We start from the raw sequence: 27617 nt of genomic DNA, 5'->3' as shown, positions 1-27617 counted from the left end.
CCTCTTGCCCATCCGAGATGAGTGGGAGCTCCCCACGGGACAAAGCCTTCTCCGCAGCCGGGTTCCCAAGTTTGGGTGGGGGAGGGGTCACGAGGGTCGAGTGTGCCCGCTGGGCTGTGTGTCACGGTCAGGATGGGGCTGGTGTCCTTCCTCGGGCTGAGGGCCAGTCTTCGGAAAGACAGTTGTCGGGCCATCGCCAGGGGACGTCCACTCAGATTCTGTGCCAGCCCCCGAGTCCTGCACCCCCAATTCGCTGGTCAGGGGTTCCAGGTCTGATGGACCTCAGCATCGGCGACAGCACTGTCCGGGGTTTGGCACTCGCAGGTGGAACCGGAGCTGGTGAAGCGGTCGTAACGGGAAAGCTGGAATCCTTCCGGTCCGACAAAACACTGGCAGTCGGACCGTGCCCAGAGGGATCCGGGGTCTTCTGCAGAGGGGCCGGGCGGGTCACCGTGGCTGAGGTGTGTGGCGCTGCAGCCGCAGAGGGAGTGGCCTTGCTGGGGGATCCCACTCCCTTACACGAGAAGCACCTCGCCTCCTCTTGCCCTTCCCTCAGCTTCAGCACGGCCTCTCTCCTGCAGGACTCTACGTGCTTAAGGGCACGGTCAGTGTGTCCCATCGGGATGGTAGACACTTGGGACTTGATCTCCCCGAGCGCGCCGAGATGCGCTGCCAGCGATTTGTCGGGAAGAACCGGCGGGACATTGGACAGGATGATCTTCGTCCCAACACTGTCTGGGGCAGTGGTCCCCAGCCTTTTTTGCACCAGGAACTGGCTTCAAGCAAGACCATTTTTCCATGGCACGGCAGGGCGGGGTTATGGAGGGGGTTGGATTTTAGTGCATACTTATTTAATTATGACATTTATAATGTGAATGTGAGTCAACTCACCATTGGTTCAGAATGACTGGGAGCACCAGGCTTGTTTCCCCAAACTTCACACCTCTCTCCTCCACCTGATGCCTTCCCTGGCTGTGAGCAAACCCCAGGAAGACACCCATTCATTCTCATACACAGACACATCCTCAGGCAGGCACCCATGCATTCACATATACACCCCCAGGCAGACTCCCATTCATATACATGCACACACTAAAGGCGGAGACCCCCTCTCTTTCTTTTGCCAGCAACCTCAGAGCCTCTCTCATTCCTCTGCTGCCACTGTCACTGCTGCTGCGTGGCTATTGGGGAGGCACTGAAGCCCATTCTGCTGCCTCCTCTGTGCAGGCCCTGTGGGCTTCCAGTTCATCCATGCTGATCTCGTACATTGTGAGATCCGCATAGAGAAAGTGCTACTCTTGCACATTCCCAAAGATTACATGTGTCAATCAGTAAAAAGTAATTTTTTTTTTACATTTGCTGTCTGATCTTAATTTTCTAATCGGTTGGTCACAGGCTTTCCCTCCCCCCCCCCCTTCCCTTATTTTTTTGCCAATTTCTTTTATATTGTCTTTTTTCCTATTTCTTCTCTCCATCTGTCTTCTTCCCTCACAGTCAGGTTCTCATTCTCACATGCTTTCTCTCACACAGGCTCTCACGTGCTCTCTCATACAATCATTCATACACACAGGCTCTCACTGTCACATGCTGTTTCTCACACACAGAGGCTCTCACATGCTTTCTCTGCAAACATTCAGGTCTTCACTCCCACACACAGTCTCTCAACTCATCTCATACACGCACAATTACACACTCTACAGGCCCTCAGCCTCTCTCTCACCTCTGGGCCTCTTCTCTACGGGTTGCCACAGGATAGGCTCTGCAGTCGCCCTGGTCTTCTTGGGTCGCGCTGCTCCTCCGCCTCCTTTCTGCCCGCGCGGATCCAGTAACATTTTTCTTCCAGGGCTGCACGGGCAGGAAGGAGGAGGAGCACCTGCACGTTTAGACGCGACCTTTTTCTTCGGGTCGTGGTGACGTGAGCTCCACCACTGCCCTGCTGATCTTCTTGCTGTGGGTATCCGGTACACAGCACAGCAGTAGTTTACCGCTCAGCAGCATCAACCCCACAAAGTGTGCTCTGAGCCACTGCAGAGCACACTGTCAGTGTTTAGTGCTGGTCTGCGGTGGCACCACGGACCGGCAAAAAAACCCCAATGGCCCGGTCCTGGTCCGCGGACCGGTGGTTAGGGACCCCTGGTCTAGGGGCTCCAAAAGGTGGAAAGTCCCCTTCACCACTAGCCCCTTGACGAGTGCCTTATGGGTGGCAGCAAGGTTTGCCAAAAAACAAATCACCACCTTAGCGTACATCTTGGCACAGGAGATGATACTCCTGGGGCCCACCAACTTTGCCATCGCCGACGCATAGTCCTGTGGGTCCTCCCCCTGGCAGAATCGGAAACTTGACCTCATGCCTGCGCCCGATGCCGGCCCTGGGTGGCGGGACTCAATACCTGTGTGCTCCTCGCAGTCACTGCCACGTAGGAGGGCTTGGCGGGCGGAGTGGGCCTCGCTACTGGGGCATTGACCTCCCCGGAACTACAAGCGTCGTACGTTCTAATTTTCTGTTTCCTCTTACCCCCTGGTTTGTGGGGTCCCCCCTCTACGGCGGGAGACTCCGGCCGCTGCGATGGCATCTGTCACTGGCATAGAATCAGCAGGGGCAGGGACGGTGGTTACCCACGGGCAAGAGTTCCCTCCCCCAACCTGGTTGCCCTCCGTATCAGTCTCGGCAGAGGGAGTAACCACCGGTGCCGAGGTACCGGACATCGCCCCTGCAATCCTTCCTCGTGCTTCACTCCCTAGCAGGGAAAAAAAGCACTGAGGGATAATACTACTCATGTCTCTGTGTGGCACTAGAATAAGCAGCGCTTGGCATGGTGTGAATGATGGGACCTGGTATGGAGTAGGTGGAAATGAGCCTAGAGACCGGCACCTTGGTCACCAGGTCTGCCATGGTGGACGGTACTGCTGAAAGAAGATCAGGCATGTTTGGGCCTTTGAACAAGGCCGGAAGTGAGAGATGCAGGGGTGGTTGTCCCTTCTCTCGTGCCCTTGCAAAAAAAGGGTTCCTGGTGCAGGGGGTATGGGGAGCAAGGGGACCAAGTATGGAGTGGGAGTCCCTGCCCCTGCTATGGTGGGCACTGCGGGTGGGATGTGCCCTGTGGTTCGAAGTACCTCAAGTACAGGAGGGAAGGTCGAAGGATCACTTCTCTCTGCTATGCTCTTCAAACCTCTCCTTGACATGTTACCTGCTAGTGGGGAGAGACCAAGGAAGAAGAGAGGAAAAGAAAAAAAAAAAGAAGTGTCAAGGGAAAAAAAGAAGGAGCACTGGAGAGGGCGTGTGCTAGGGAAAGCCAATGGGGGAGGAGAAAAACTAACACTTAGAAGGCAGCATGTTTTTTTTTTTTGGGGGGGGGGGGGGTAGAGAAGGGAGGACTGTGAAACCTGTGTTAGAAAGCACACAAGCTGAACCTGCTTCCCTCACCTGTGCAAGCTGTCCAGGGGGGGGGGGGGAAGCTGAAAGAAACAAAAAGAAAGCCTGAAAAATGGCTTACTGCAGCCTAATCAGGGGAGGAGAGGGCCACTCCCACACACAAGGGTCTGTGAACAATTAGGGGAAAGAAGGACTCAGGAAAGAAACCTGGGCAGGCAGCAGAGCTGGAAACCGGAGGGTGGAAGACTCAAACAAAGGTAAAAAAGTAAAAGGTTAGACAAATTCCGACCTGTGCAGCCCCTCACTCCGGGCTGAGCCCCGCCTGCAGCCCACACCGTCCCTCAGAAGGCAAGGAAAAAAAGTGTAAATTGAGTCTCTTACCTTTCTCTGGGCCTGGGAAGGCAGGACAAACTGGCAGGCAGGAAAACAGGTACCGGGTGAGAGCTACAGCAGGGAGGGGAGGCTGGGCTACCATACAAGAGAGAAGTTCAGGAAAGAAAACTTTTCTACACTGCACAGGGGAGCAGGGAGAAGGACAAAAGTGGTGTCTCCGGAGTAGACTGAGTTCAAAAGCACTCAGAGCTCCACTGAGGGGGGGAGTAGGAAGGGAGCTTGGAGTCCTGGCCTGTCAAGGAGGAAAGCAAAAACCGGCAGAACTCCCCGGGGGAGCAAGCAAACCTCCAACAGAACCAGGGTTGCCAGGTTTTCATGAAAGAACAAGCACTTTTTTCCCCCAAAAAAAGCCCAAAACATGCGACACTGAAACTTTTGTTTTATTTTTTAAAGCATTTAACACTTGAAATACTTTTGTAATACACACAAAACAGCTGACTTTATTGTAATAAATTGTTGTAGCTCTCACAGTTAACTAAAACAAGGTCTGACAATTAGTAATAATAACAGCCAGTTCTTCATTCTCTATATTGTCAGCATTGTCACCATATATATTTTCATTGAATCGCTTCAGCATACTACTAGCTGACAAGGAGCTGGTACAGCAAATTCCCTCATGCTCATTCCCCCCTCCAAGCACATCCCTGGCTCCCACACACTGATTCCCCCCTCCGAGCACGTATGCCCCCACTGATTCCCCCCTCCAAGCACATCTCTGGCTCTCACATACTTATTCCCCTCTCCCCACCCCACGCATCTCTGGCCCCCACACGTCATTCCCCCCTCCCTAATGCCTCCGAGCACATATCTGGTCCCCCACACTGATTCCCCCCCCTCCCTCACATACTCATTCCCCTTTCCTCACCCCCTTCCGAGCACATCTCTGGTCCCCCACACTGATTCCCCCCCTCACATACTCATTCCCCTCTCCTCACCCCCCTCCGAGCACATCTCTGGCCCCACACACACACACTGATTCCCCCCCTCCTAACACATCTCTGGTCCTCACATACTCATTCTCCTCTCCTCGCCCCCACACTCTCATACTCCCCCCCCCTGATACCTGGCTGTAGCTGTACAGTCCGAACTTACTTCCGTTGCTGTTGCTTGCTGCCGTGCTGCAAAATGTGCTCGTGTCGTGTGGATCAACTTGTTTGCAGTCCTGCTCTGATTGGCTTACTGCTGCAATATAGGGATAGGGTGCGCCTGCTATGGACAGGCTTCATTGCAGCAGCAGCCAATCACTGCAACATCAGAGCACATGTCCCGCCCAACAAGCCCAAAAAAACGCGACTGGCAGGAGAAATAGCCCAATTAAAAGCAACCTGCAAATCGGAAAAAAAAATGCGAATGATTAGGAAAAGAAGCCCAATCTCGCGGTAAATAAGCGAGGTTGGGAACAACACTGCTGCTGCTGTAAGTAGAACTGGGTGATTTATATATGCCCAGGGAGGGAGGTTGGAGATACCCCAGGGTTTGGGGGCGGGGATATGTATTAGTACAATGCTTGGCAAGGTGGCAGCCCTCCTGCTTACCAGATCTGTGACCTGGGCTTCCTCTCCGTATTCGTTCAGGAGGTCACAGATCTGTATTTTTGCTCTCTTCCACTCTCCAAACATAAGATCAGAGATGAGTGCTCTGCTTCTTTTCCCAAGCTCAACTTTCTCTTTACTCATGCCCACAGATAGGACCTCAGTGCTCCAGAACACAACCCTACACCCCCCCCCCCCCCCCCCCCCCCGCCATTGCCCCTTAATGGAGCTGTGTAGCCCTGGCATGCTCAGGTGGGAAAACACAAGCTCCCACATGTTTCTTCTCTGACTGTTGCCCCTCAGCCCAGTGCAGCACTTCTATCGTGTGTAGAGTGCACCCCTTCCCGTTCACTGCACAATGCCAGTTTGAACCAGGAGCAACTCTGACCAAATTGGATTCCAGTTAATGCTGTGTGTAAACTGTAAACAGAGATCCATCTCTCCCTCTGAGCTGGGGCTGCACTGAACTTTATTTTTTAAAGGGAAACAAACATTTCTTAGTTCAAGCTGTAGATTGCTTTTTTTTTTTTTAAATAATTTTGATTGGAGTTTTTCTAATACAATAAACAATTAGCATAGTAACAAATGAACATTGGAATGGAAATTCCGGTACAGAAGAAAAACCGAACAATAATATCCATATAACTCATATACAATCTGAGATAATCAGGTCATAAACAGAACCTACCGACTGAGGTGGGGTAACCGGAATCTTCTGTCAAGAAAGACAAACTTTACTATCTCATGTTCATAAGCCAACAGTGTAACATTGTATGATATTCTTCAACTCCCCCCCCCCCAGTACGGTATAAGAGTGGTGAGGAATGTGTGAGAGTGCATATTGTACCCGCATTAGGGACCCTCCTAAGCCCTGTGTCAATAGTCCTAAGGCAGATTAATAGTGGGGTTAATATATGTAAGAAAATTGTCCCATATATCTGCCCGCTCTGTCTGTTTGGAGGGTTGAAGGTGCTATATAATATATTGTTCATGTGTGCATAGGCGCAGCATTTGTTTAAAACATTGGTCCCTGTCAGGGGCTGTGTCTTCTAGCCATTTAGTAAGTATGGCTTTTTTTTTTCCCACTACAGCTGCTTTAGAGATAAAAAGCCATAGAGAGGGGGAGTTGACACTATGCCTCGATGTCTGAGCCCCAAACAGCCACAATTCAGGCTCCAGCAGAATGGTACAATGCCATATCATCGAGCAAAACTTACATATGTCCTCCCAAAAAGCCCGTATAAAGGAGCATTCCCAAATGTAGATTGCTTTTAATGTACATTTAGTGCAGTGTTCTCACAGTCCTATTCATCCTACAAAAACATAGATTTTTTTTTTTTGCTGGTTGCATTAGTCTTTTAAAACACATAAGAACAGCCATACTAGGCCTGACCAAAGATCCATCACGTCCAGCATCCTGTCTTTGACAGAGGCTGACAGTGGCCAGTCCAGAAAAATACCCAGCAGAATCACAAAGAAAATATCCAATCCTTGCCCACCATAAGCAGGGATAAAGAGTGGCTTTTCCAAGGCTACATGGCTAATTTTGTTTTTCAAACTTCTGCGATGTTGTCCGGCACTGATGTCAGGCTCACCAATTTATAGTTTCCCGGATAATACCTGGAGCCCTTTTTAAAAATAGGCATCTTGCCTTACAAATCAGTTTTGGGTTTTTTTTTTTTTTTTTTTAAAGGTTAACAAACATGTTGATAAGGGTTAGTCAGTTGATAAAGTGTATCTGGATTTTGGGAAGACATTTGACAAAGTCCCTCATGACAGACTCATCAGGAAATTAAAAAGTCATGATATATATAGGAAGCAATGTTTTATTGTGGGTACTGACTAAAGAATAGGACCCGGAGAGTAGAACTGAATGGTCATTGTGAGAAACTGCAAGAATACCTTGAAAACTAGGGGATTGGGCATTTAAATGGCTGCCAAAAGTGATTGTGGATAAATGTAAAGTGATGCATGTAGGGAAGATTATACAATGCTGGGTTCCATATTCAGTGTCACTACTCAAGGAAAGGATCTTGGAATCACTGTGGATGCTTTGAAATCCAGTGTGTGTGACAGCAGTAAAAATAGTTAATAGAATGTTAGGTTTTATTAGGAAAGTAATGGAAAATAATCATAATGCCTCTGTGTCAACCACACTGCTGCATGTATTGTGTATAATTCTGGTCATCCCATCTCAAAAAAGATATAGGTGAACTAGAAAAAGGGAAGAGAAGGATGAGCAAAAAGATAATGGAATGGCACTCCTATGAGGAAAGGCTAAACAGGTTAGGTGTCTTCAGCCTGGAGAAGAGATGACTGAGAAAAGATATGACAGAGGTCTAAAAATCTTGTGTGGTGAAGCAGGCAAACAGGGAACAATTATTTGCTCTTACAATAGTACTAGGACTAAGGGACACTCCGTGAAGCAAAAAAGTAGCACTTTTAAAGCAAAGGAATGACGGTATAAAAACATTTAAATAAATACATGGGAGAAAGTATTTTTTCACTCATCGCACAATTAAACACTGGAATTTGTTGTCAGAGGTTGTGATGAAAACAGTTAATGGAGCTGAGTTTAAAAAGGGTTCCCGGAGGAAAATTTCATAGACTACTATTACTGGCCATCTGGATAGACACAGACTAATGGGGAAGAGCCTTCATGGATTTAGCAAATGGAAATAAGATTGGCCACCCTCCAGTCCTCAGGTACCATAGTTGATTTGAATAACTATTGGGCCTTCCTGGTTGCATCTGGCTATACTGTTCTAGTTCTGGGCATCACATTTCCTTGCCATTGGCTTAGCCTATCTAGTACTGAAGCAGTTAAGACATGAATCGTTGTTACAGTGCATGAGCTTTTCAGACCTTAGAGGCTCTTTCCTTTCATGTGGGTAAGCAGGATCTGTTCGATCTCCTAAGTGGTCAGGTGACATGTGCAAGAGTCAGTCCCTCATTCAAATTCTGCAGTGGTATCTGGACCTCTTGCTTGCCAGTGTTAACACCTCCATTTGTTATCCTTAGTAGTGTAGGTAAATAAAGTTCACTGTTATAGTAATCAAAGACTTTTTAAGCATTTTTGAAAGTTCTCGTTGATGTACCCTTTTCTACAAAGGTAACGTTTTGGCCCTTGTATTAATCATTCTTAACGAGCAGCAAGCTGCATGCTGAATAATGACTTGCAAAATGAAAAAGAGCGATTTTTATAAAAGACTGGGGAAAGGTTTATTTTTAACTAGTTTTCTGAAAGGGCCCTCTCGTAGTTACGCCTCTGACATGCACAAAGAAGTATAGTTTCAAGTGACACACAAGTTTTCATTTTAATTGATTTCTTTTTAGATGATGCCATCGTTGAAGCTTGTTGCGATGGTATTGTGGGCAGGGGTGAGAATGACTCCGTCATTAAGCACTTGAAGTGGGGTGTGATGATCCCAAACTCACACACACTGTGGGAGCCATTTCTCTGCTATGTTGCCAAATTGACTGAATCGCAGTATGTACTGGGACATTGAAAAGAGGAATGTGCTTCTCCTTCTGAAATGCATAAAATCTGTCTGCCTCAGCATTTTCAAAGAATGGGACCCCAAAAATGTACATTTCGCTAACAGTTGAAAGGGGTGATGCTAAATGCGTATTTAACTTCTACTGTTTTATTTTCTGTATGTGTCTCTTACTTATCTTCTCCACCTTCAGCGCTCCTTGCTCAGACTTTTGGGCTCAGCAGCGTGAGAACCATGTTGAAGGCGAAGCGACTGGTGCTGCCCATTGTCGTGTCCAGGCAGCAGCTCCTCAGCCCCGCTGGCAGAACGAAACCGTCAGTCCTCCTCAGCCCCACCTGCAGCCCTGGATGGTTTGTGCGCTGGGCACACCGCCAGGTTCTGCACCCGGAATGGGCTGCCTTGGCCAAGAAACAGTTGAAAGGAAAAGACCCGGAGGATCTGCGCTGGCATACGCCAGAGGGGATAATTATCAAGCCCTTGTACACCCGGAGGGACACAGAGGAATTTCCAGAGGAGTTGCCCGGGGTGAAGCCTTTCAGCCGTGGTCCCTACCCCACCATGTACACCCACAGGCCCTGGACTATCCGGCAGTATGCTGGCTTCAGCACGGTGGAGGACAGCAACAAGTTCTACAGGGATAACATTAAAGGTAGGATACCATTACTAACAGATCTAAGCTAGTCACCTATTTTTTTTTATCTTCCAGATTGTTTTCCATATTGTTTTAGCATTGTGTGTTGTTTCTTATGTATGCCAATTTTGTTTGTTCTCTCAAACCCAGTAGTTTGGGGAGGGAGATTTTCAGAATTCTGATTTAGCTCAGTAAAGTGATTGACTGACTGAAAATTGCCCAGTCCTTACCTGGAAAAAAAGTACGTGCAGAGATCAGCAACATGTGTCCTTTTAGCCGGGTGAAAAGCATGTGGCCCCAGGGCATGTTTAGGTGGGGGGCAGATATTAACCACCTGGGATTTTCATCTTCATATCTCCATTCACTATTTTTGAGGCATGCATCTCTGCAGGTTCTCTTTCCCTAGAGAAATTTTCAGAAGAAAAGCATGCTCCTACTTTCCCTTTGAGTCCTGGTGCAAGGCCCATGGCTAAAAGTATCCACGGACATTGCATCTCTGCGGATGCCTTTGAAAATTGCCTCTTTCCAGGAAACAGTTTTTGCATGCCTGTCTGTGATTGGGAGCAGGGTCCGGTGCTGCTGCATTGTGAATATTCACAGGAGGTACGTGATGCCCGCTTTTCTTCCTGAGTGCTGCCTCCTGACTGGCAGGGAAGCACATAGAGCATGAGCAATAGAACTGGATAGGCAGAGGGTAGGTTTGGGTACAGCAATAATTTGAGCAGTGAATGGTTTACATGTTGACTTTGTTACCCTCACCAGACCAGAAGTCTCTGGAATTTTGAAAATAGATGGAACTTACAGCAAGTCTGTTAACTTTCAGAGGTACAGGTCACAGAATTCCTAAAAGTGGCCACTTTCGGCACATATGTATTACTCCTCTCATCCCACGATCTGCAGATGCTGCTTTTGTAGCATTTTTATGGGAGGAGAGAGGATTAGAAAATTAGAGAGATGTATTTATTCCTTTAAAGGAAATTCGTAGTAATTAATTTGGGGAGGTGGGGGAAAGAGACAAGCTGAAAACTGTGAATTACTTTCAGGAAATCTCCCACCAAATCCAATAGCGCAGAGGATGCTGACTGTAAGCCTAACGTTCAACCACCCATTTTCCATTGTTACATGTTTTCAGAATATCCTAATAGGATGTTACCTGAAAGGGATGCTCATACACACACACACACACACACATATTGGCATGCGAGCAGAGTTACGTTACGATTTTAAATCTTGTGTGCATTTGCACCCATATGTTTTAAAATACTCCCTTGCTGTTTGTACTTTGTTTTATGGATATGCCAATAAAAATCGTTTAACAATAAAATACACCTCCCACGTATGTATGTGCCTAATCTTAAGAAATTGCTCGAGAAAACGTACCTCGCATATCTTTTCTAGGACTTTGCTGGCTTTACGTGCGTATGTAGGTGGATTTTAAAACGTGCTCATGTGAAGGACAATCCAATTTTTTCAGTTAGTCTACCAGTTTGCCCAGTTAATATCGATGTCTTCAACACCCCTGCTGGTTCTTCATCCTGCAAGTGCCCCAGTTGACCCAGACCCTCACCCTGTCCTGTAAGCCCTAAAACCCGAGATGTACAGACTTGCTCCTCATCTGGAGCAGTAGTAAAGTTACGCAGATAAGGAGCCGAAATGAGCTGCAATCTCCAGTTTTAAAATATAGAGTTACCCGCATAACTGTCGGCCCTGCCCCTGCTCTGTCCTTTTTCCGTCCTCATTTTTTTACGAGCTCATAGGTATATACCGGTATGTGTATACTTTGCGGCTTTTTAAAATCTGCGTGGCTTGCGCGTGGCCCACTTATGCGTGGGCGTTTTTTGCACAAGCAACACTTCTAAAATCGACCTCTAAGCCGACTACTGCAACTGTTGAAAACTTCCCTTGTGCGAATGGGCACCTTTCCTATGATTTCCCAACCCCTTTCAGTGACATTGCTTGTTATTTTCTATAACACTGATGGTGTGTTCAGTGTTGTACAAGATAATTATAGGTAAAGCAATGCAAGACCTACAGGTCCCTTCCCAAAGAGCTTTACAATCAGACTGAAACCTAAAAAATAAGCCAGGATTTGGTATAAATGAATATTTCTCTCTATGGTAAGGGCTTTACCATTCTGAGAATAGTCCAATTCTTTTGACCTAAGGTGAAAATGAGGGCATATCAAGCAAGGTAAGGGCAATTGTTTGCTTTCTAGAGCCCCGCAAGACTGAGGGCTGTTGGTAATAGAATTTGTATTGTTTGAAGAAATTCCAGACGCCATTCCCAGAAAATACAAATGCTATTTTAAAAATGGTGCTGTTTTTTTTTTTTTTTTTTTTTCTTTGGTTGCTAGCTGGCCAGCAGGGACTGTCGGTCGCCTTTGACTTGGCCACCCACCGTGGGTACGATTCGGACAACCCTCGAGTGCATGGTGACGTTGGGATGGCCGGAGTTGCCATTGATACTGTTGAGGATACCAAGATACTCTTCGATGGAATCCCTTTAGAAAAAATGTCCGTTTCCATGACCATGAACGGGGCCGTAATACCGATCCTGGCGATGTTCATTGTAACAGGCCAGGAGCAAGGCGTGCCACAAGAGAAGCTGACGGGGACGATCCAGAATGATATATTAAAGGAGTTCATGGTCAGAAACACGTACATCTTCCCTCCTGTGCCATCCATGCGCATTATTGCTGACATCTTCCAGTACACGGCACAGGTATTTTTTTGTGTTCTAAATCCAACAATGATTGCAACGCTTTCCATCTTCTTGAGACAGATTGTAGAATAATTTTAGGTAGTAAGGTAAACAAATCTATCATTCTGTCATTGAAACAACGTAAATTAGGCTATTAATCAGATTGGAGTCAATTTTCAAAAACCGTCAGGCTGGTTAAGTTAAACTGATTTTTAGCTAAACCTAGCCAGCTACATTTAGGCCCCTTAAACATGCCCACCTGAACTTAGTTGGCTAGCGCAGAAAATTAGCACCAGCTGACTAAATCCTCCGCTTTTCATTCAATTAAAATTAAAGTGTAGGACTGCTGGACCAGAGCTGAGTTTAAGATTTGGGCACGCATTGGAGGACTGAGAGCTATGGCACTGACCCTTTGAATTGCCACAGGCATATAAGCCTTGTGCAAGTGGGAGCAGACTCCTGTTCAGGCCAGATATTTGGTGCCTTCAAAATTTGGCACCCTGAGCAGTTGCCTATGCCTAAATACAGGCCTGCCTTCCCGCCTCAGTGAAAGTCAAGCAAAGGGGGACAGGTTGTAAGCCCTCCAAAGTTAAGAGGATACAGATTCACCTCCCCTTAGCTTGGCTTCCAGTGTTGCTCTGACAGTGATGCATTACAGTCGTCATCATCAAAGCAATGCTGGACATGACCTGGGAGGAGGTAAACCTGTATCCTTTCTACCGGGTCTGTTTGGAAAATTTGGTTAAGAGCTTTCAGGAGGTGGAAGAGTGGGGGGGGTCATAAGCAGTAGGGAGTCTCGATGTGTTCTTGCAAACCCCATGGGTAATTTTAACCGGTTGGGTTTGATACAATAATAAAAGCAAAACTTTTATTATTGTATAATGAAAAATTACCTCAGATGTGTGCCTTCTTTCTCTGTTTTGATTTATATAATACTAGGAATGTGGTTTCCTCCTCTGATCAAATGCTGCCCTCAAATACCTCAAAACAACAGGGATAATGGTACCCGCATTGAGGATGGACAATAATCAAAGAGCCCATTTCCATAGGTAAGACACTGTTTTACCTATGGCAATGTTTTTTTATTATTGTCCTCATTAAATCATTGCATTTCTCACAAGTTAATTATGAAAGACTTCATCTATTAGTCTCATTCTGTATTGTTGTCTAATTTACAGTACTGAATATGTCAGTCCAATAAAATATCATAAATATGATAGGAAGGGGGGGGAAATAAACAAAGAGAATATTTCAGGGAGCTATTTGGAAGTCACCTTTTTTTATTTGTGTCCATGGCTCCCAGCCGTTGCTGCCGTGCCCAGACTAAGGACAATGGGAAGGTGGGTCTGTTAAACTAGGGAAAAAAAATCCCTTGGTAGTTATGAATGAAGGTCCAGAATCCCCACTGGTTCAGATTGAACTGGAAGAAAAGGAGAACCACCTAGCCAAATAAATAGATCCTTATTCCATTTTTGAAAGTTTTTTGCTGTGGACACAGACTAAGAAACCCTCGTGTAAAAAGGGTGTTGTAGGTAAGATTTACCTTTGTGTAAAATTCATGAGGTCCATATTTAGTCACTGTCTGGATAGCAGAGTTAGCCGGATAAACTTAGCCAGCTAACTTTGGAGGTATATTCAGTAGTGCAGCTGCACTAACTCTGAATATGGGAATTAGCTGGATCTTAGCCGGCTAACGTAACTCTTCCCTGAAACGCCTCCAGAATGCCCCGAAGTTATCTGGCTAAATTTTAGCTGGATAGTAAAATAACTGACTAAAATATAGCTGGCTAAGTGCCCAAATGTTCATTTAGCCTGATAACTTCTGAGTTATCCATCTAAATGCTTCTGATTATGGACCCCCCATAAGATTAGAAAAGGATTCTATGAAAACAGCGGTAGGTTGCGTACCCCTCGCCCAAACAAAAGACAGATCTGTACAGTTCTATCCACAGGAGAAAACTTCCTTCAAAAAAATATAGGACTTAACAACAGAAAGCACCAGAAAGGACAGAAGCACATCTCAACCCTCAGTTTTAGCAGGACTGAAGCAGCATATTCACGCCAAGGAGGAGTTGAAGCTGAAGTTAAAGATTTGTGCTGTGAGCGTCTTGCTGCAGCCTATGGAATACAGAAACATAAAATCCAAACCCAAGGCCGATTTTCCCCATGCCCACAGCTTTGTCGGCCGAACTGCAGCTGTGCAAAAACTAAGAAGAATCATGTGGAGCCCTTGACAAAGACTATTTCTGAAATGTCCCCAATTGTGTAAAAAGTTTTAATTTATTTTTATATGCTTTTAGATACATTTTTGCAAGAAACATAATTGTCTCATATGAAAGGATCGCATTTGGTGTTATGTGATTAAAAAAAAAAAAAAAAAAATCGCTCCCCACAATTTACCCAAGGCAGGGAAAAACAAATCAAATTTCCTAGCATGTAGACAGATGGACTCAGAACCAGTGGGTTATGCTCCCCTGCCAGCAGATGGAGACGGAGCAAACTGACGTCACAGTATATATAACCCTGCAGTGACCCCCAGCCTGCCAATATTCTCTGTCTCCAGTAGATGGAGGATGTCCATCTCCTTATGGGGATTACTTCATGTTTTTTTCGAAGGGGAAATTTGAAATTCTGATTTAAGGGAAAGAAAACCCCTGCTCTCCTGCGGTGATACCTAAAGGTTCCTCCCCCAGTTGAGAATTCCTGGGGTGATTTCCATGGTCCCTCAGAGGTGTGCCTTGGTCCAGTAGCTGGGTTTCCCAGCATGGACGTAGCTGCTCGTTCAGCTGAAAGGCAGCGGGTGCAGGAGGCCAAGCGTGGCAGTGATGGCAGATGCCCTCTGCCCCCTAAGCCGGAGACCGTCTCTTTACTCAGCCAGTAAGCGCTGAGCTCAGGAAAGGTTTACAAAAAAAGAAAAAAGTTTTACCTTTTTAAGCAGAGACAGTTAGAGGGGTTTTAGGACTTCCTCCGGTCTCCGTGCTCAGCGCATGGTACCGACATTCGTTCCCGCTCCTGTTGGAGCTGGGGAACTGGGCAGCCTGGTGGGTTGAGCGGCCCCAGTGGGCTAGGCCCTGCAGTTAGGCTTTTTCCTTGCATGTCACATGGTAGGCCGCGGCTGCATTTTTTGCGTGCTCCTGTATGTGTTCTGCTGCCCTGTACAGGTAGTCAGTGTGCGCAGTGCGTTGGCTCTGCACATGCGGTATGCACTCGTTTTTTGGGTTCACCATTTACATGCACAACATTTGGACTTTCCACGCTTAAGGACTTGATGCATAAGTTGTGTGTGTGCCTTGCCACGCTTATTTCTGCAGTGCTTCAGGTTTGTGTGCATAAATTTTGAGCGCGAACCATTCAGACACACATTTACTGCCGTGATGGCGCCGGTAAACAAGAAGCCTGAGCATCTTCCTATTTGTGTTGCCTGTCATATTAGGGCTTCTCAGCCTCACCTGGCTTCTAACCTGTGTCAGCATTGCTCAGATGCTCAGAGAGTTGTCTTCCTCAGATTTTGCTGGCTCCTCCCATTCTAATGATAGGTTGGTTATGGCTTTGATTGGAAGGATGCCAGACCTTGGTTCTCTCTTGACTGGCTCCTCCGTAAGCAAGGGCAGTTCTGTGGGACCAGCTCCAGTTCCTTCTGGGCTTGGTTTGGATCTGGCTGCCTTTTCTTGGGTGGAATTTTTTTCAAGGCTTACAAGCTTTTCTTTAGGCGCAGACCTCTGCTTCACTCAATCCTGTCAGGTCGGACCCTCAGCCAGTGGCTTCTCCCTCTTCCAGTCCTCGACTTCAGTGACGGAGCTCTCCTCGGCTCCCTGCATGTGTTCCTGCCAGGAATCCGGATAGCACTTATGATGAGGTAGATCCTGATTCCCTGGAAGATGGGGAAATTCCTCCAGGATTGGAACTGTATCAAACCATGTTGAGGATCTTTCAAAGAGATAAACTGCCGGCACTAATTTCCCAGACTTTGAAATGGCAGGGTGTTCCTGATTCGGATGCCATGTCGGAACCGAAGAAGAATTCCATTTTGGTTTCCTTGCGTAAAGCCTCTTGTTTTTTCCCTGTGATGGATGCCATTCAGGAATTGATTGATCTTGAATGGGACAATCCAGAGGCAAATTTTAAAGGGGATCAGACATTGGAAGGCCTGTACCCCCTGGATCTGGCTATGAGAAAGCGTTTGCATTTTCCCAAAGTGGATGCCCTTGTCTGTGCCAACTCTAAGTGGACAACTATCCCTATGGAGGGAGGAGCGGCCTTGAAGGATGTACATGATAGGAAGATCAAGGCTATCCTTAAGCAAGCCTTTGGGGCAGTGGCAATGACTTTATAGATCGCTTCCTGTTGCGCCCTAGTGGCACGATCTCATCTGCTTCTCTCTCAGGAGGCTGATAACTCTGGAGGGAATTCCAGAGCAGTTATGGACCCTGCTGCTGTCTTTTTAGCAGACCCAGGCTGTGATTTGGTCCGTACCTCGGCCAGACGAGTGGCTTTGGTGATAGTGGCCAGGCGTCAACTCTGGTTGTGAAATTGGTCAGCTGATGTAGTCTCCAAAGCTAATCTTACAAAGATGCCCTTTAAAGGCTCACTCTTGTTTTGTTTTAGAGTGAGTTAGACACACTGGCTAGTAAGTAGGGCAAATCTCCGGATCCTCAGTTGCTGGAGGATAATAAGCAATTGCAGTGCCCCTTTGGTATGAGGGGTCATCTCCGGGGTTCCAAGCCGTTTCATCCCTACAGGAGGTCAACTTTTCAGAGGACTTGGCTTTTGGTAGGTCTCAGTCCTTTCATCCCAGACAGCCCAAGCAAGGAGCGGGCTTTATAGCGGATCTCACCAAGTTTCCCAATGAAGGTTTGCTGACCCACCTTCGGGAACAAGAGATAGGGGGACGCCTCTCTCACTGTTATCAGAGGTGGGTCGAGATCACATCAGACCAGTGGGTCCTGGAGGTGCTACAAGAGGATATGCACTGGAATTTTGCAGTATTCCTAATAACTTGTTTATGGTGTCTCCTTGCCACTCCCTGTAGAAGAAGCAGGCAATGGAGTCTACACTTCTCAGGCTGAGGGCTGTGGTTCCAGTGCTCATGTCTCAAGAAAGAAAGAGGCGATATTCCATTAATTTTGTTGTGCCTAAGAAGGAGGGTTCATTTCGTCCCATCCTGGATCTCAAAAGTGTTAACTGTCATTTGAAGGTGATTCATTTTCACATGGAAACCTTACGCTCTGTGATACTGGCAGTGCACTCGGGAGATTTCTGACCTCCCAGGATCTGTCCGAGGCCTACCTTCATATTCCCAACCATTTGGGACACAAGCGTTTTCTAAGTTTTGTAGTGTTGGGGCACAATTTCAGTTTCAGGCGCTGCTCTTTAGTCTAGCCAGTGCCCCCCAGGATGTTTTTCAAAGTTATGGTGGTAGTAGCAGCAGCCTTGAGAATAGACGGGATACTGGTGCACCCTTACTTGGATGACTGACTGATTCGGGCCCAGTCTCAGGAAGAGAGCCATCTGGTGACTCACAAGGTGATTTCCTTGTTGTAGGAGCTTGGTTGGGTGGTGAACCCGACCAAGAGCAGTCTTCAGCCATCCCAATCATTGGAGTATCTGGAGGTTGGGTTTGACATGGGGCAGGACAAAGTTTTCCTGCCGGAAATTTGTATTAGGTGCGTCAGTTGGTGAACACTATGCGCCTGATGGTGTGGTCCTGTCTACAGGTGCTCAGCTTGATGGCAGCAAACTTAGTGCCGTGGGCGAGGGCGCATATGCGTCCTCTTCAGTGCTTGCTACCGTCTCATTGGAACCTGCAGTCTCAGGACTATTTGGTTCAGCGCCACTTACCGCTGGAAATCATCTCTCGCCTCCAGTGATGGTTGCAGGAGGCTCATCTGAGAGAGGGAGATTCCTTGACCTCAACCTGGTTGGTGCTCACTACAGAGACAAGTCTCCAGGGTTGAGGGGCTCACTGTCAGGAGCTGATGGCCCAAGGGAATTGGAATGCCGAAGAGTCCTACTGGAACATCAATCACCTGGAAGCCCTGGCAGTCCAGTTCACATGCTTGCAGTTCAGTCACAGGCTGCAGGATCAGGCGGTCCATGTGATGTCTGACAACGCAACGACGGTGGCCTACATCAGTCGCCAGGGAAGAACCAAGAGCCAGCAAGTGTTGCAGGAAATAGACCAACTTATGGAATGGACGGAAGGACATCTACAGATGATCTCAGCCTCTCACATTGAGGGAAAAGATAACATAAGAGCGGACTTTCACAGTAGGGAGAGTCTGGATCCAGGAGAATAGGTTTTGTCAGCCGAGGCATTTCAGCTGGCTATTTCTCGCTGGCTATTTCTCGCAATGCGAAAGTTCCACAATTCTACAGTCACAGGAGAGATCTGTGCTCCCTGGGCATAGATGCTCTCGTACAGGTCTGGTCGGAAGACTGATTGCTTTATGCCCTTCCTCTCTGGCCATTGCTGGGTAGGATAATTTGCAAAATTGAAGGTCACAGGGGGCTAGTACTCCTGGTGGTGCTGGACTGGCCCAGGCATCCATGGTATGCGGATCTGCAGAGACTCTAGTTGGAGACCCCCCTTTGTCTTCCGCCGCACATGGATCTGTTGCAGCAGGTTCCAGTTCTTCATGAGGATCTGACTCAGTTCTGTCTTACAGTTTGGCCCTTGAGAGGGCTTGCCTGTTGAAGCGTGGATATTCCTCTGCGGTGATTGCCACCTTACTCCACGCTCAAAAGTTTGCCAATTCCTTAGCTTATATACATGTTTGGAGAGTTTTTGAGGTGTTTTTCCTCATTCAGTTAAGATTCCGCTCATTCTGGATTTTTTGCAGGATGGGTTGAATAAAGGCTTGACCCTTAATTCCTTGAAGGAGCAGATTGTGGCTTTTGCCTGTTTCAGGGGCCTGGTGAATGGTGTTTCCTTGTCGTCCCATCTTGATGTGGTCCATTTTTTGAGGGGAGTGAAGCATCTTAGGCCTCCCTTGCGGTTACCGGTCCCCTTGTGGAGTCTTAACTTGGTTCTGGGTTTTTTGGTAGGCCCTGCATTCCGACCGCTGCGTAGCCTTTCCTTGTGTTTGTTAACCTTGAAGACAGTGTTCTTGGTGGCTGTTTGTTCTGTACGTTGAATCTCTGAGCTGCCGGGAGCCATTCCTTCGGATGACTCCAGAGGCGTTATAGCTGCATACTGTTCCTGTGTCGGACTTTCATTTGAATCAGTCCATCTCCTTGCTGTCCACCTGTCTACATGCTAGGAAATGGAGAAATTACTTATCTGATAATTTTGTTTTCCTAGGTGTAGACAGATGGACTCAGCTTCCTGCCCTCAGCTGCCGTATGGGTGTGTCAACAGTTCTCCTGTAGGGCTCTGGATCCCAAGGGATTGCTGGTAAGAGTTCATCCAGTCCCTAGCTTGGGGTACCTAGATTATTATGTGAGTTCAGTGTTTTCTTATTGGTTGAGTACAGTTACGGTTGACTGTGTTTAATCACGTTTTTAATCAAGTTTTTTGCTAATCTGTCCACAGTTGCCTTTGAAGACAATACTGGCAGACTGGGGTCACAATATATAAATATACTATGATGTCAGCTTGCTCCAGCTCTATCTGCTGGCAGGGGAGCATAACCCACTGGTCCTGAGTCCATCTGTCTACACTAAGGAAAACAAAATTATCAGGTACAAAATTTCTTCAATAGTGTAGTGCTCATCACCAGTCCTCAAAAGCATGAAACCTTTTTAGCGCATTTTTTGGGATTGAGGGTTTTTTTTAAACATTTTTTTCCTTTACAGGGATTTGCATTCTATTTCTGAGGAAATAATGGTGAACAAAGAGATTGGGTGATAACATTTTATTGATTAATTCAATATATCTGTGACTACTTGTCTTCAGTCTATTCAAAAGGTATCACCTACATATTTGTTTGTTGACCTTTATTTCAACATTTTTAGGTGGACTGACATGGCAAGCACAAGACTTTTTTTTTTGGTTCAATCTATTTCTGAAATTAAAAAAAATGTTTAAAGAGTACTCTACATGGAGGATAATTTTCAAAGCCATTTCCGGGGAAAAACAGTGCTTTATTCACAGAAATGGGCTTTTAGAAAACTGCCCACCCGAAATGCACATAAAAGCACCCGCCTAGGGCCTCCTTGTGTGCAGTTACCCGTGATGGGGGAAGCGTTCTCAAGGGAGGGGGGGTTCACACGTACGTGAATGCGTTTTTAATTTTCCCCAATTACGCCTGTGATTTTATTGGAAAGAGCTACCTGGACAAATGAGCAGGTGGAATTGCATGCTGGTAGTTTTGCTGGGATCAACTTTCAAACTGAAAAGAAATCGCGCTCCTTCGCTTTGAACAGCACTGTAAACTCCGTGAATAAAGAGTACCCACAGCCTTTGCACCAGTGGGAGCAATTTTGAAATTTCCCTCTGAAGGGTTCACGATTTATTCATGGCCATTTTTAAAAGGAGTGTCCCCCCCCCCAGTCACCGCTGAGATGTGTTTCTGTTCTCTCTGGTGCCCTCTGTTGTGGAGTACTATATTTTGGAAGAGAATTGGGTAGACCTTATTTTTTTTATGCTAGAGGAAGAGTTGGTTTTTTTTCCAGTCATGACTCATCATGAAAAACTGGGGGTTGGAATTTGAGTGCAATGATTTATATATTTTTTTAAGATAGAGAAGGATGTGGTTTTCAAGGGATGCATATGTTTTGTGGTTAATGGAGCCAGGTCAGACATAATGCAGTGTCGAATACCTGTACTTATTTCTCTTTTGTTTCTTTCTTTGTACAGCACATGCCAAAATTTAATTCCATTTCAATTAGTGGATACCATATGCAGGAGGCAGGCGCAGATGCTATTCTGGAGTTGGCCTACACCATAGCTGATGGTTTGGAATACTGCAGAACGGGGCTGCAAGCTGGCCTTAGCATTGATGAGTTTGCACCCAGGTGGGCTGAAAACCAATAATATAAAAATGGAAACTGGCTATCAGCCAGTTTTATGGGCGCTATATAAAAACCCCCCAAAAAAGTCAATTTTTCTTATAAGCACAAAAAAAAGATTTTTGTTAAATTGAGTTAAGTCTCAGTAAGCCTATTAGGCAACTAGATAAAAATTAGTAATGGATAATGAAGAAAGGCCTTTCCTGGTGGGAGTGTTTCCTTAATATAGGATTAAGTCCTAAGAGCAAAATCCTTGCAGCATTCTTTTGAACGAAGTTTTACTTTCCCAAAGATTTCTGTCTAATATTTTACCTTTCAGGACTTAAGTGATGCAGAAAAGATGTGCTGTTTCAGAATTGCTACTACTATGATTGCTGATGAGCTCAGTAGCACTGCTAGGTGTACACACTGCACTTTAATTGCCAGATAAACCGACTCGCAGAGTTTTGCTTTTTTGACTGCCTGATTCTTAAGTCCATTCTAGAGTAATGAGTAAGCAGTGATGCTATTTGGCAGATACCACTGAGTTCTGTCCATGGTGGAGGTCAACTTTCAAAATCTGTTTACCCAGGTAAACGGGCCTGTCGGGGGAAATTATCCCCACTGCTGCTTGGCTCAGGCTTCCACAATGTGCATACTTCAGCTGGGTAGCAAATGGCCTTTCTTTTAGACTTGTTTAGCTGAGGGGAGTATAACATGCAGAGTTTGATTTTCAGAAACTACAAAAAAACAGATCCTGAGACATGTGAGCTTTGTTTCCCACTTTTCACATGTCTCAGGATCTGTTTTTTTGTAGTTTCTGCTACTGACTTCCTGCTTTTGTGGATTCTTTGTGGATTCTTTATTATTTGTATTGAGTTTGATTTTCAAACATGCATGAACTTGTTTGGCCTCCTGCACAAATAGCAACAGGTGCAAAATGTGTGGGCACTTTTATCCCAAGTGCTTTGCGGCTGCTGATTTTCAAAGGGAAAAAGGGTGGCTGGTCTCCCTTCTGAAAACTGGCTGCAATGTATGCAGGCCAAAAGCACCCACATGCTTTGCAAACAGCACCGGCTATTTAAAAATTGTCCCCCCTGTAAGTTTAAAGCGGGATGCTCCAGATTTTTACAGAGGTGCATGCCTGCTAGGAGGATTTGCAATTGATGTTTAATCTAGAATGCAGAACATTGAATTTGTGACAAAAAAGTGGGCAAGTGCAATCTTTTTCAAATGGGGCAAAACTAATTAGGAAAAGGAATGGGCACCATTGGTGTTTCCTGCTACAGACAAGGCAGATGTGAAGTATTGCACTGGGAGCTGTAGTAATGGTAATGTGGAAATGAGTGCATGAAGCCAAAAAATCCAGGCCTGGATTTGTCAGTAGGCACATTAGGCCTGTGCCGAGGGCAACAGGCTGATTGAATATTTGCTGTCTTCCAATAAAAATAGAATAAATTATACTAATATAGTGTAAAACTACTTTAGTTTCATAATGTAATATAAAAGATGGAAATGTTTGCCAATTTGTGCCAGAATTTTTAATTTCGGTTCATACCCGTATCAGTCCAGACTCCTGAATTTTGCCTCCTTTCCAGTAGATGGAGACAGAGAAAGTTTCACTGACACTGCCATATATCCTGGTGTGCCACCTGTAGTCTCTCAGTATTTCTCTAACTCCAGCAGATGGTAGAGGTGCAAATCCTGTAGTCCAAAAAAAAAATAAAAAAAAGGGAAAAGCAAAGATACTTTTTTTAGAATTCCTCCCAGGAGGTTGCTAGGTCCTGGTGGGGCTATCCCTTCTTATTCTGAGGTGGTCAAGCAAGGGGTCGGGGACTCTTGCCTGGCTCAGTCTTTTCACCGCTGGTGGTGCCATTTCCCTCCCCCCCCAGGAGAACTCTTGGAGTCCCGCACCTCTTCTGCCGCACAGGGAAATACCCTTTGTTTTTGTAGTTTTAATTAAAGTTTAAAAAAATAAAAAGAAGAAGAAGAAGAAAGCGGCAGTGATATAGCAGCCGGGAAGGCTGTGGGTGGTGCCAGATAGCTTTGGCTTTGCTGGAGTGGGAGTACTCGGGCGGCAGGGCTAGTCAACCTGTTTTTTGGTCAGACGGATGGTGCTCCGGGTTCTGCTCCCAATGCCTCTCTGGTGGAGAGGGTGGATCGGGGCAGGTGAAGCTGCACCAGAGTGACAGGGCAAGCAAAAGACAGGTGCGGAAGCACCTCTGAAGACTGCAAATTCCCTTCTGCCAGGCACAGGAACAGTGGCCATGTTCTCTCCAACTGAAGGGACTTCAATGCTGTTCAGGGGGTCGGAGGATCTTCCTCCCCCATTGTCTCTGGCAGTGCAGAGCTCTGCTAACAGGAGGGAGCCTGATTCAGATGAAGAGGGAGGACCTTTTCATGGATGAATTTGAGGGTCCCACAATGTTTTCATCAGAGTTTGTGCTGCTTATGCATGAGGCATACTTGGCAAGAAAAGCAGCTGGGAAGCAGTCGGACCGGGCTCAGGGATCCCTTGGTCCGTGTCCTTGTAAAAGACAGTGATCAGATTCCTAGGCGGGCTCACAGAGTCCTGGTAGTCTGGATGAAGGCTCTGAAGATTTAGAGGAAAGTGTTCCACTGGAAACTGCCTCTCCTGGCCCGGCTGTCCCTGATACTAGCCCAGATGTGGAAGACCTAGATGGGGGGGCTGGGGCCAGGTCCCTATAGCTGAAGGGGATGACCTTAAAGTGGTGCGTCTCTTACGTAAGAAGGAGATATGACCCTTGAGTCCCCATTTTCTTGAAGAGTTGGGGATCGAGGTTCCCCAGGAGGAGTCTGACCATGAAGGGGTGGACCCAGTAATGGATGGCCTGAAGGGTCCAACAAAAGCCTTCCCTTTTCACAAATTGGTGAAGAAGTTAGTGGTCAGGGAGTGGGATACTGCAGAGACAGGCCTGAAGGTAGGCCAGTTGATGGCAAAATTGTATCCGATGCTTGAAGACATGCTGGCGCTTTTGGCGCTCTCAAAAGTGGACGCCTCAGTGTCAGCAGACACTAAGAATACCACCATTCCTGTAGATGGTTCAGCGGCATTGAAGGATATGCAAGACAGGAAATTGGAAATTAACCTCAAAAAGATTTTTGAGGTGTCTGCATTAGACATACATGCTGCCATTTGCAGTAGCTTTATGCAAGGGGATAGCCTGTGCTGGGTTCAGCAGTTACAGGCTACGAGATCGATTTCTGCTTATGAGGCTAAACAGGCGGACTGTCTGGAGGCAGCAATGGCTTATGTCGTGGATGCCTTGTATGACCTCATCAGAACTTCTTTGAGGAATATGATGTCGGCAGTCTCCTTTGGTTATGGAACTGGTCCAAGTCATGCTTAGGAGCATTTCCTTTCAGAGGAAAGCTATTTGGTGAGGTCTTGGAAGAGCTCGTGAAGCGTCTCGGAGAGACCAAAGGGCAAAGGTTACCAGAGGATAAGCCTAAAAGAAACAAGGGTTCTTTTAGGGAGCATTCTGATTTCCAACCAAATAGATGCTTTCGTCAGAGTAGGCCGCCAGAGGCAAGAAGCTAGAAGGCAACAATCCTGGAACCAGTCCTTTCGACGGAACAGAAAACCAGGCAGAGATAGTCTTGGCCAGGGTTCTGGTGGAGCTAAATCTTCACAATGAAGGGAGGCCGGTCCACTTCTCTGTTCCTCCTATTGGGGAGCGACTGACCCTGTTTTACGAGGAGTGGGCCAAAATCATGACAGATCAGTGGGTCTGAAGCGTGATAAGAGACATTTATACGTTAGAATTCTCTCATCTGCTTCGAGACTTGTTCATGGTTTCCCCTTGCGCTCTGTTCAGCAAAAGGAAGGTGATCCAAGAAACCGTGGATTGGTTGCAGAGGCTGGGGTGATTGTTTCCGTACCTAAGTGGGAACAAAAAACAAGAAGGTATTCCATATATTTTGTGGTATCAAAAAAGGAAGGGTCCTTCCATCCGGTTTTGGATTTAAAAAAAGGGAATGTGGCTCTCAGGGTTCCTCGTTTTTGCATGTAAACTCTGCGCTCAGTCATTGCAGCAATACGCAAAGAAGAGTTTCGGGCTTCGCTAAACTTGATCAAAGCATACCTGCACACTGCAGTCCGCCTAGATCACCAATGTTTTCTGAGGTTCATGGTCCTTGGGAAGCATTTTAGGTTTTGTGCCCTTCCTTTTAGAATGGCAACTGCTCCAAGTACGTTTACCAATGTGATGGTGGTTGTGGCAGCAGCACTCAGAAAGAAGGATGTTCTGATTCACCTGTATCTGGATGATTGGCTCATTCTGGCGAAGTTGGAATCCTTCTGCAGTCAAACGGTGTCTCAAGTCATGCAACAGTTGAGGTCTCTAGGCTGGGTGGTGAATCTGGCGAAAAGTCATCTCACCTTGTCTCAGGTTCTGGAGTTCTTAGGAACACGCTTTGACTCCAGGTTAGGAAAGGTTTTTCTTACTGAGGGTCGTATTCTCAAACTACAGGAGCAGGTACGCAGGCTGTTGGATGCTGCGGTGCCCAGGTTCTGGGACTATCTTAAAGTGCTGGGCTTTAAGGCTTCGATGTTGGAGCTAGTTCCTTGGGCTTTTGTGCACATGTGAACTCTCCAAAAGTCTCTTCTTTCCCATTGGGATCCTTTGTCAGAACAGTTTCATCTTCCTTTGTCAGTCGAGGAGGCTGCGAAATCAAGTCTTTCATGGTGGCTTGGTCGGGGTCATCTAAGTTGCGGAATGGACTTTGATGTTCCGGAATGGGTGGTAGTTACCACTGATGCCAGTCTCTCTGGCTGGGGTATGTGCAGTATACCAGAGTCAGATGGCCCAGGGGTAATGGTTCATGGAAGAGGCATCCTGGTCTATCAATCATTTGGAAACGAGGGCGGTGCATTTTGCATGGCTTGCCTTTCTGCCTCTGTTACGTGGCTGCCCGGTGCACATCTTATTGGACAACGCAATCACTGTGACTAATATCAATTTACAAGGGGGAACCAGGAGTCGGGCGGTGGCCCAGGAGTTGTGTCTTTGGGTGGAACAGCATCTAGCATGGCTGGCGGCGTCTCACATAGCCGGAGTGGACAATGTTCAAGCGGATTTTCTGTCACCAGAAACTAGACCTGCGGGGAATGGGAGTTGTCTGAGGAGGCGATGACTCTTCTATGTTGCAGATGGGGTACTCCCCGCCTGGACTTGATGTCTCAACGGAACACCAAGGTGCCCCACTTCTTCAGTTGCAGAAAAGAACACGGGGCAGAAGGAGTCTATGTCCTAGTCCTACCTTGGCCCTGAGGGATTCTCCTTTACATGTTCCCCCTTGGCCACTGGTGGGCAAAGTGATATGGCGGATAGAAATTCATCCTGGAGAAGTGATTCTGGTGGCACCAGAGTGGCCATGGCGGATAGTTTGTGGACCTGATCAATCTGACTTTAGACAGTCCGCTGCGGCTCGCTCATCTACTGAAGCTTCTTCGTCATTGTCTAATATTTTTTGATCAGGCGGATTGTTTTTGTCTTGCGGCTTGGCTTTTGAGAGGAAGCACTTGAGGGGGAAAGGATATCTGGAGGATGTCATTTCCACTTTGTTGCAGGCTAGAACGATCTCCACTTCCTTGTCCACTTCTGGAGAGTCTTTGCATCCTGGTGTTCAGATCAGGGAGTAAAACCTACTCAGGCCTTGGTAGTTCACATCTTTAACTTTTTGCAGAAAGGAAAATGAGTTACCTTGCTCAGCTAACTAACAATATAGGAATATAGAATGTTTATACAACCCCGAGGCAGCCCATTGGTTTGGGAAAAACTCAGCCCAAGTCAGGTAACTTCTCTGCTACATGATTAAATAAAAGTCTTTCCCTTGACATTGATCCATTCCTTTTTTTTGTCTGTGTGACACCAGGATATATATGGCAGTGTCTGTGAAGCTTTCTCTGTCTCCATCTACTGGAAGGGAGGCAAAACCCAGGAGTCTGGACTGATCCATGGTATTCCAGGAACGAAAAGTAGCGGGTAAGAACCAATTTTCCTATTTTTGCCAAAGGATCTACCCCTGAGCTGCCACAGGAAACTAGGGGAGACTGTGCCGTAGACCCTCTACTCCCGTTGTCCAACCTTGGGGGAGGGAAGAGGGGCATGGCAGAAGGCGACAGCCCCAACAGTGCCTAGGGGTGCCAAAACCCTAAAGCCATCATTGCATAGAGCAGCAACCAAAGCTGGGTGTATGCTGGCATGCACTAAACAGTGCATAGAAGCAAGGAACCAAATATCATCCTTCACTGTATAAAGGCTTTGGCAGGTTGGAGTTAAAGGGTCAGCTTCGAGCATCCATCCTCAAAGAGAATATCCAAATGTTAGAAAACATACAAAGAAGTCCCCTGAAAGATTGTGCAAACTGCAGCAACTCACACTATAAAAAATAATATGATCGAGCCTCGGTAATGGCTCACATCACCCGAGTTGCATGTGGAGTCAAAGAGCTCTTCTAGAGATTCCTTGGAAGGCTATTTTCTGAGTTGGCCCTGTGGGTAGGTACTGCCATGCGGAGGACCTGAATTTGATTCTCAT

At 46.7% G+C, this 27617-nt stretch overlaps 1 protein-coding gene across 1 annotated transcript in view; it reads left to right on the top strand.

The window, feature by feature from the left end:
* Positions 1-5105: 5105 nt before the first annotated feature.
* Positions 5106-27617, top strand: part of MMUT (methylmalonyl-CoA mutase) — a 104309-nt gene continuing 81797 nt past the window's right edge. Inside the window, exons 1-4 of the mRNA XM_029596091.1 lie at positions 5106-5182; positions 8989-9444; positions 11780-12147; positions 20924-21081. Of these exons, the coding sequence (XP_029451951.1) occupies positions 9030-9444; positions 11780-12147; positions 20924-21081 (941 nt within the window). The 5' untranslated portion in view covers positions 5106-5182; positions 8989-9029. The remainder of the gene's footprint in view (positions 5183-8988; positions 9445-11779; positions 12148-20923; positions 21082-27617) is intronic.

This window comes from Rhinatrema bivittatum, chromosome 3 (genome assembly GCF_901001135.1).
Source record: "Rhinatrema bivittatum chromosome 3, aRhiBiv1.1, whole genome shotgun sequence".
Taxonomy (NCBI): domain Eukaryota; kingdom Metazoa; phylum Chordata; class Amphibia; order Gymnophiona; family Rhinatrematidae; genus Rhinatrema; species Rhinatrema bivittatum.
The sequence above is the reverse complement of the archived record's forward strand: the minus strand, read 5'-3'. Positions and strand labels throughout refer to the sequence as shown.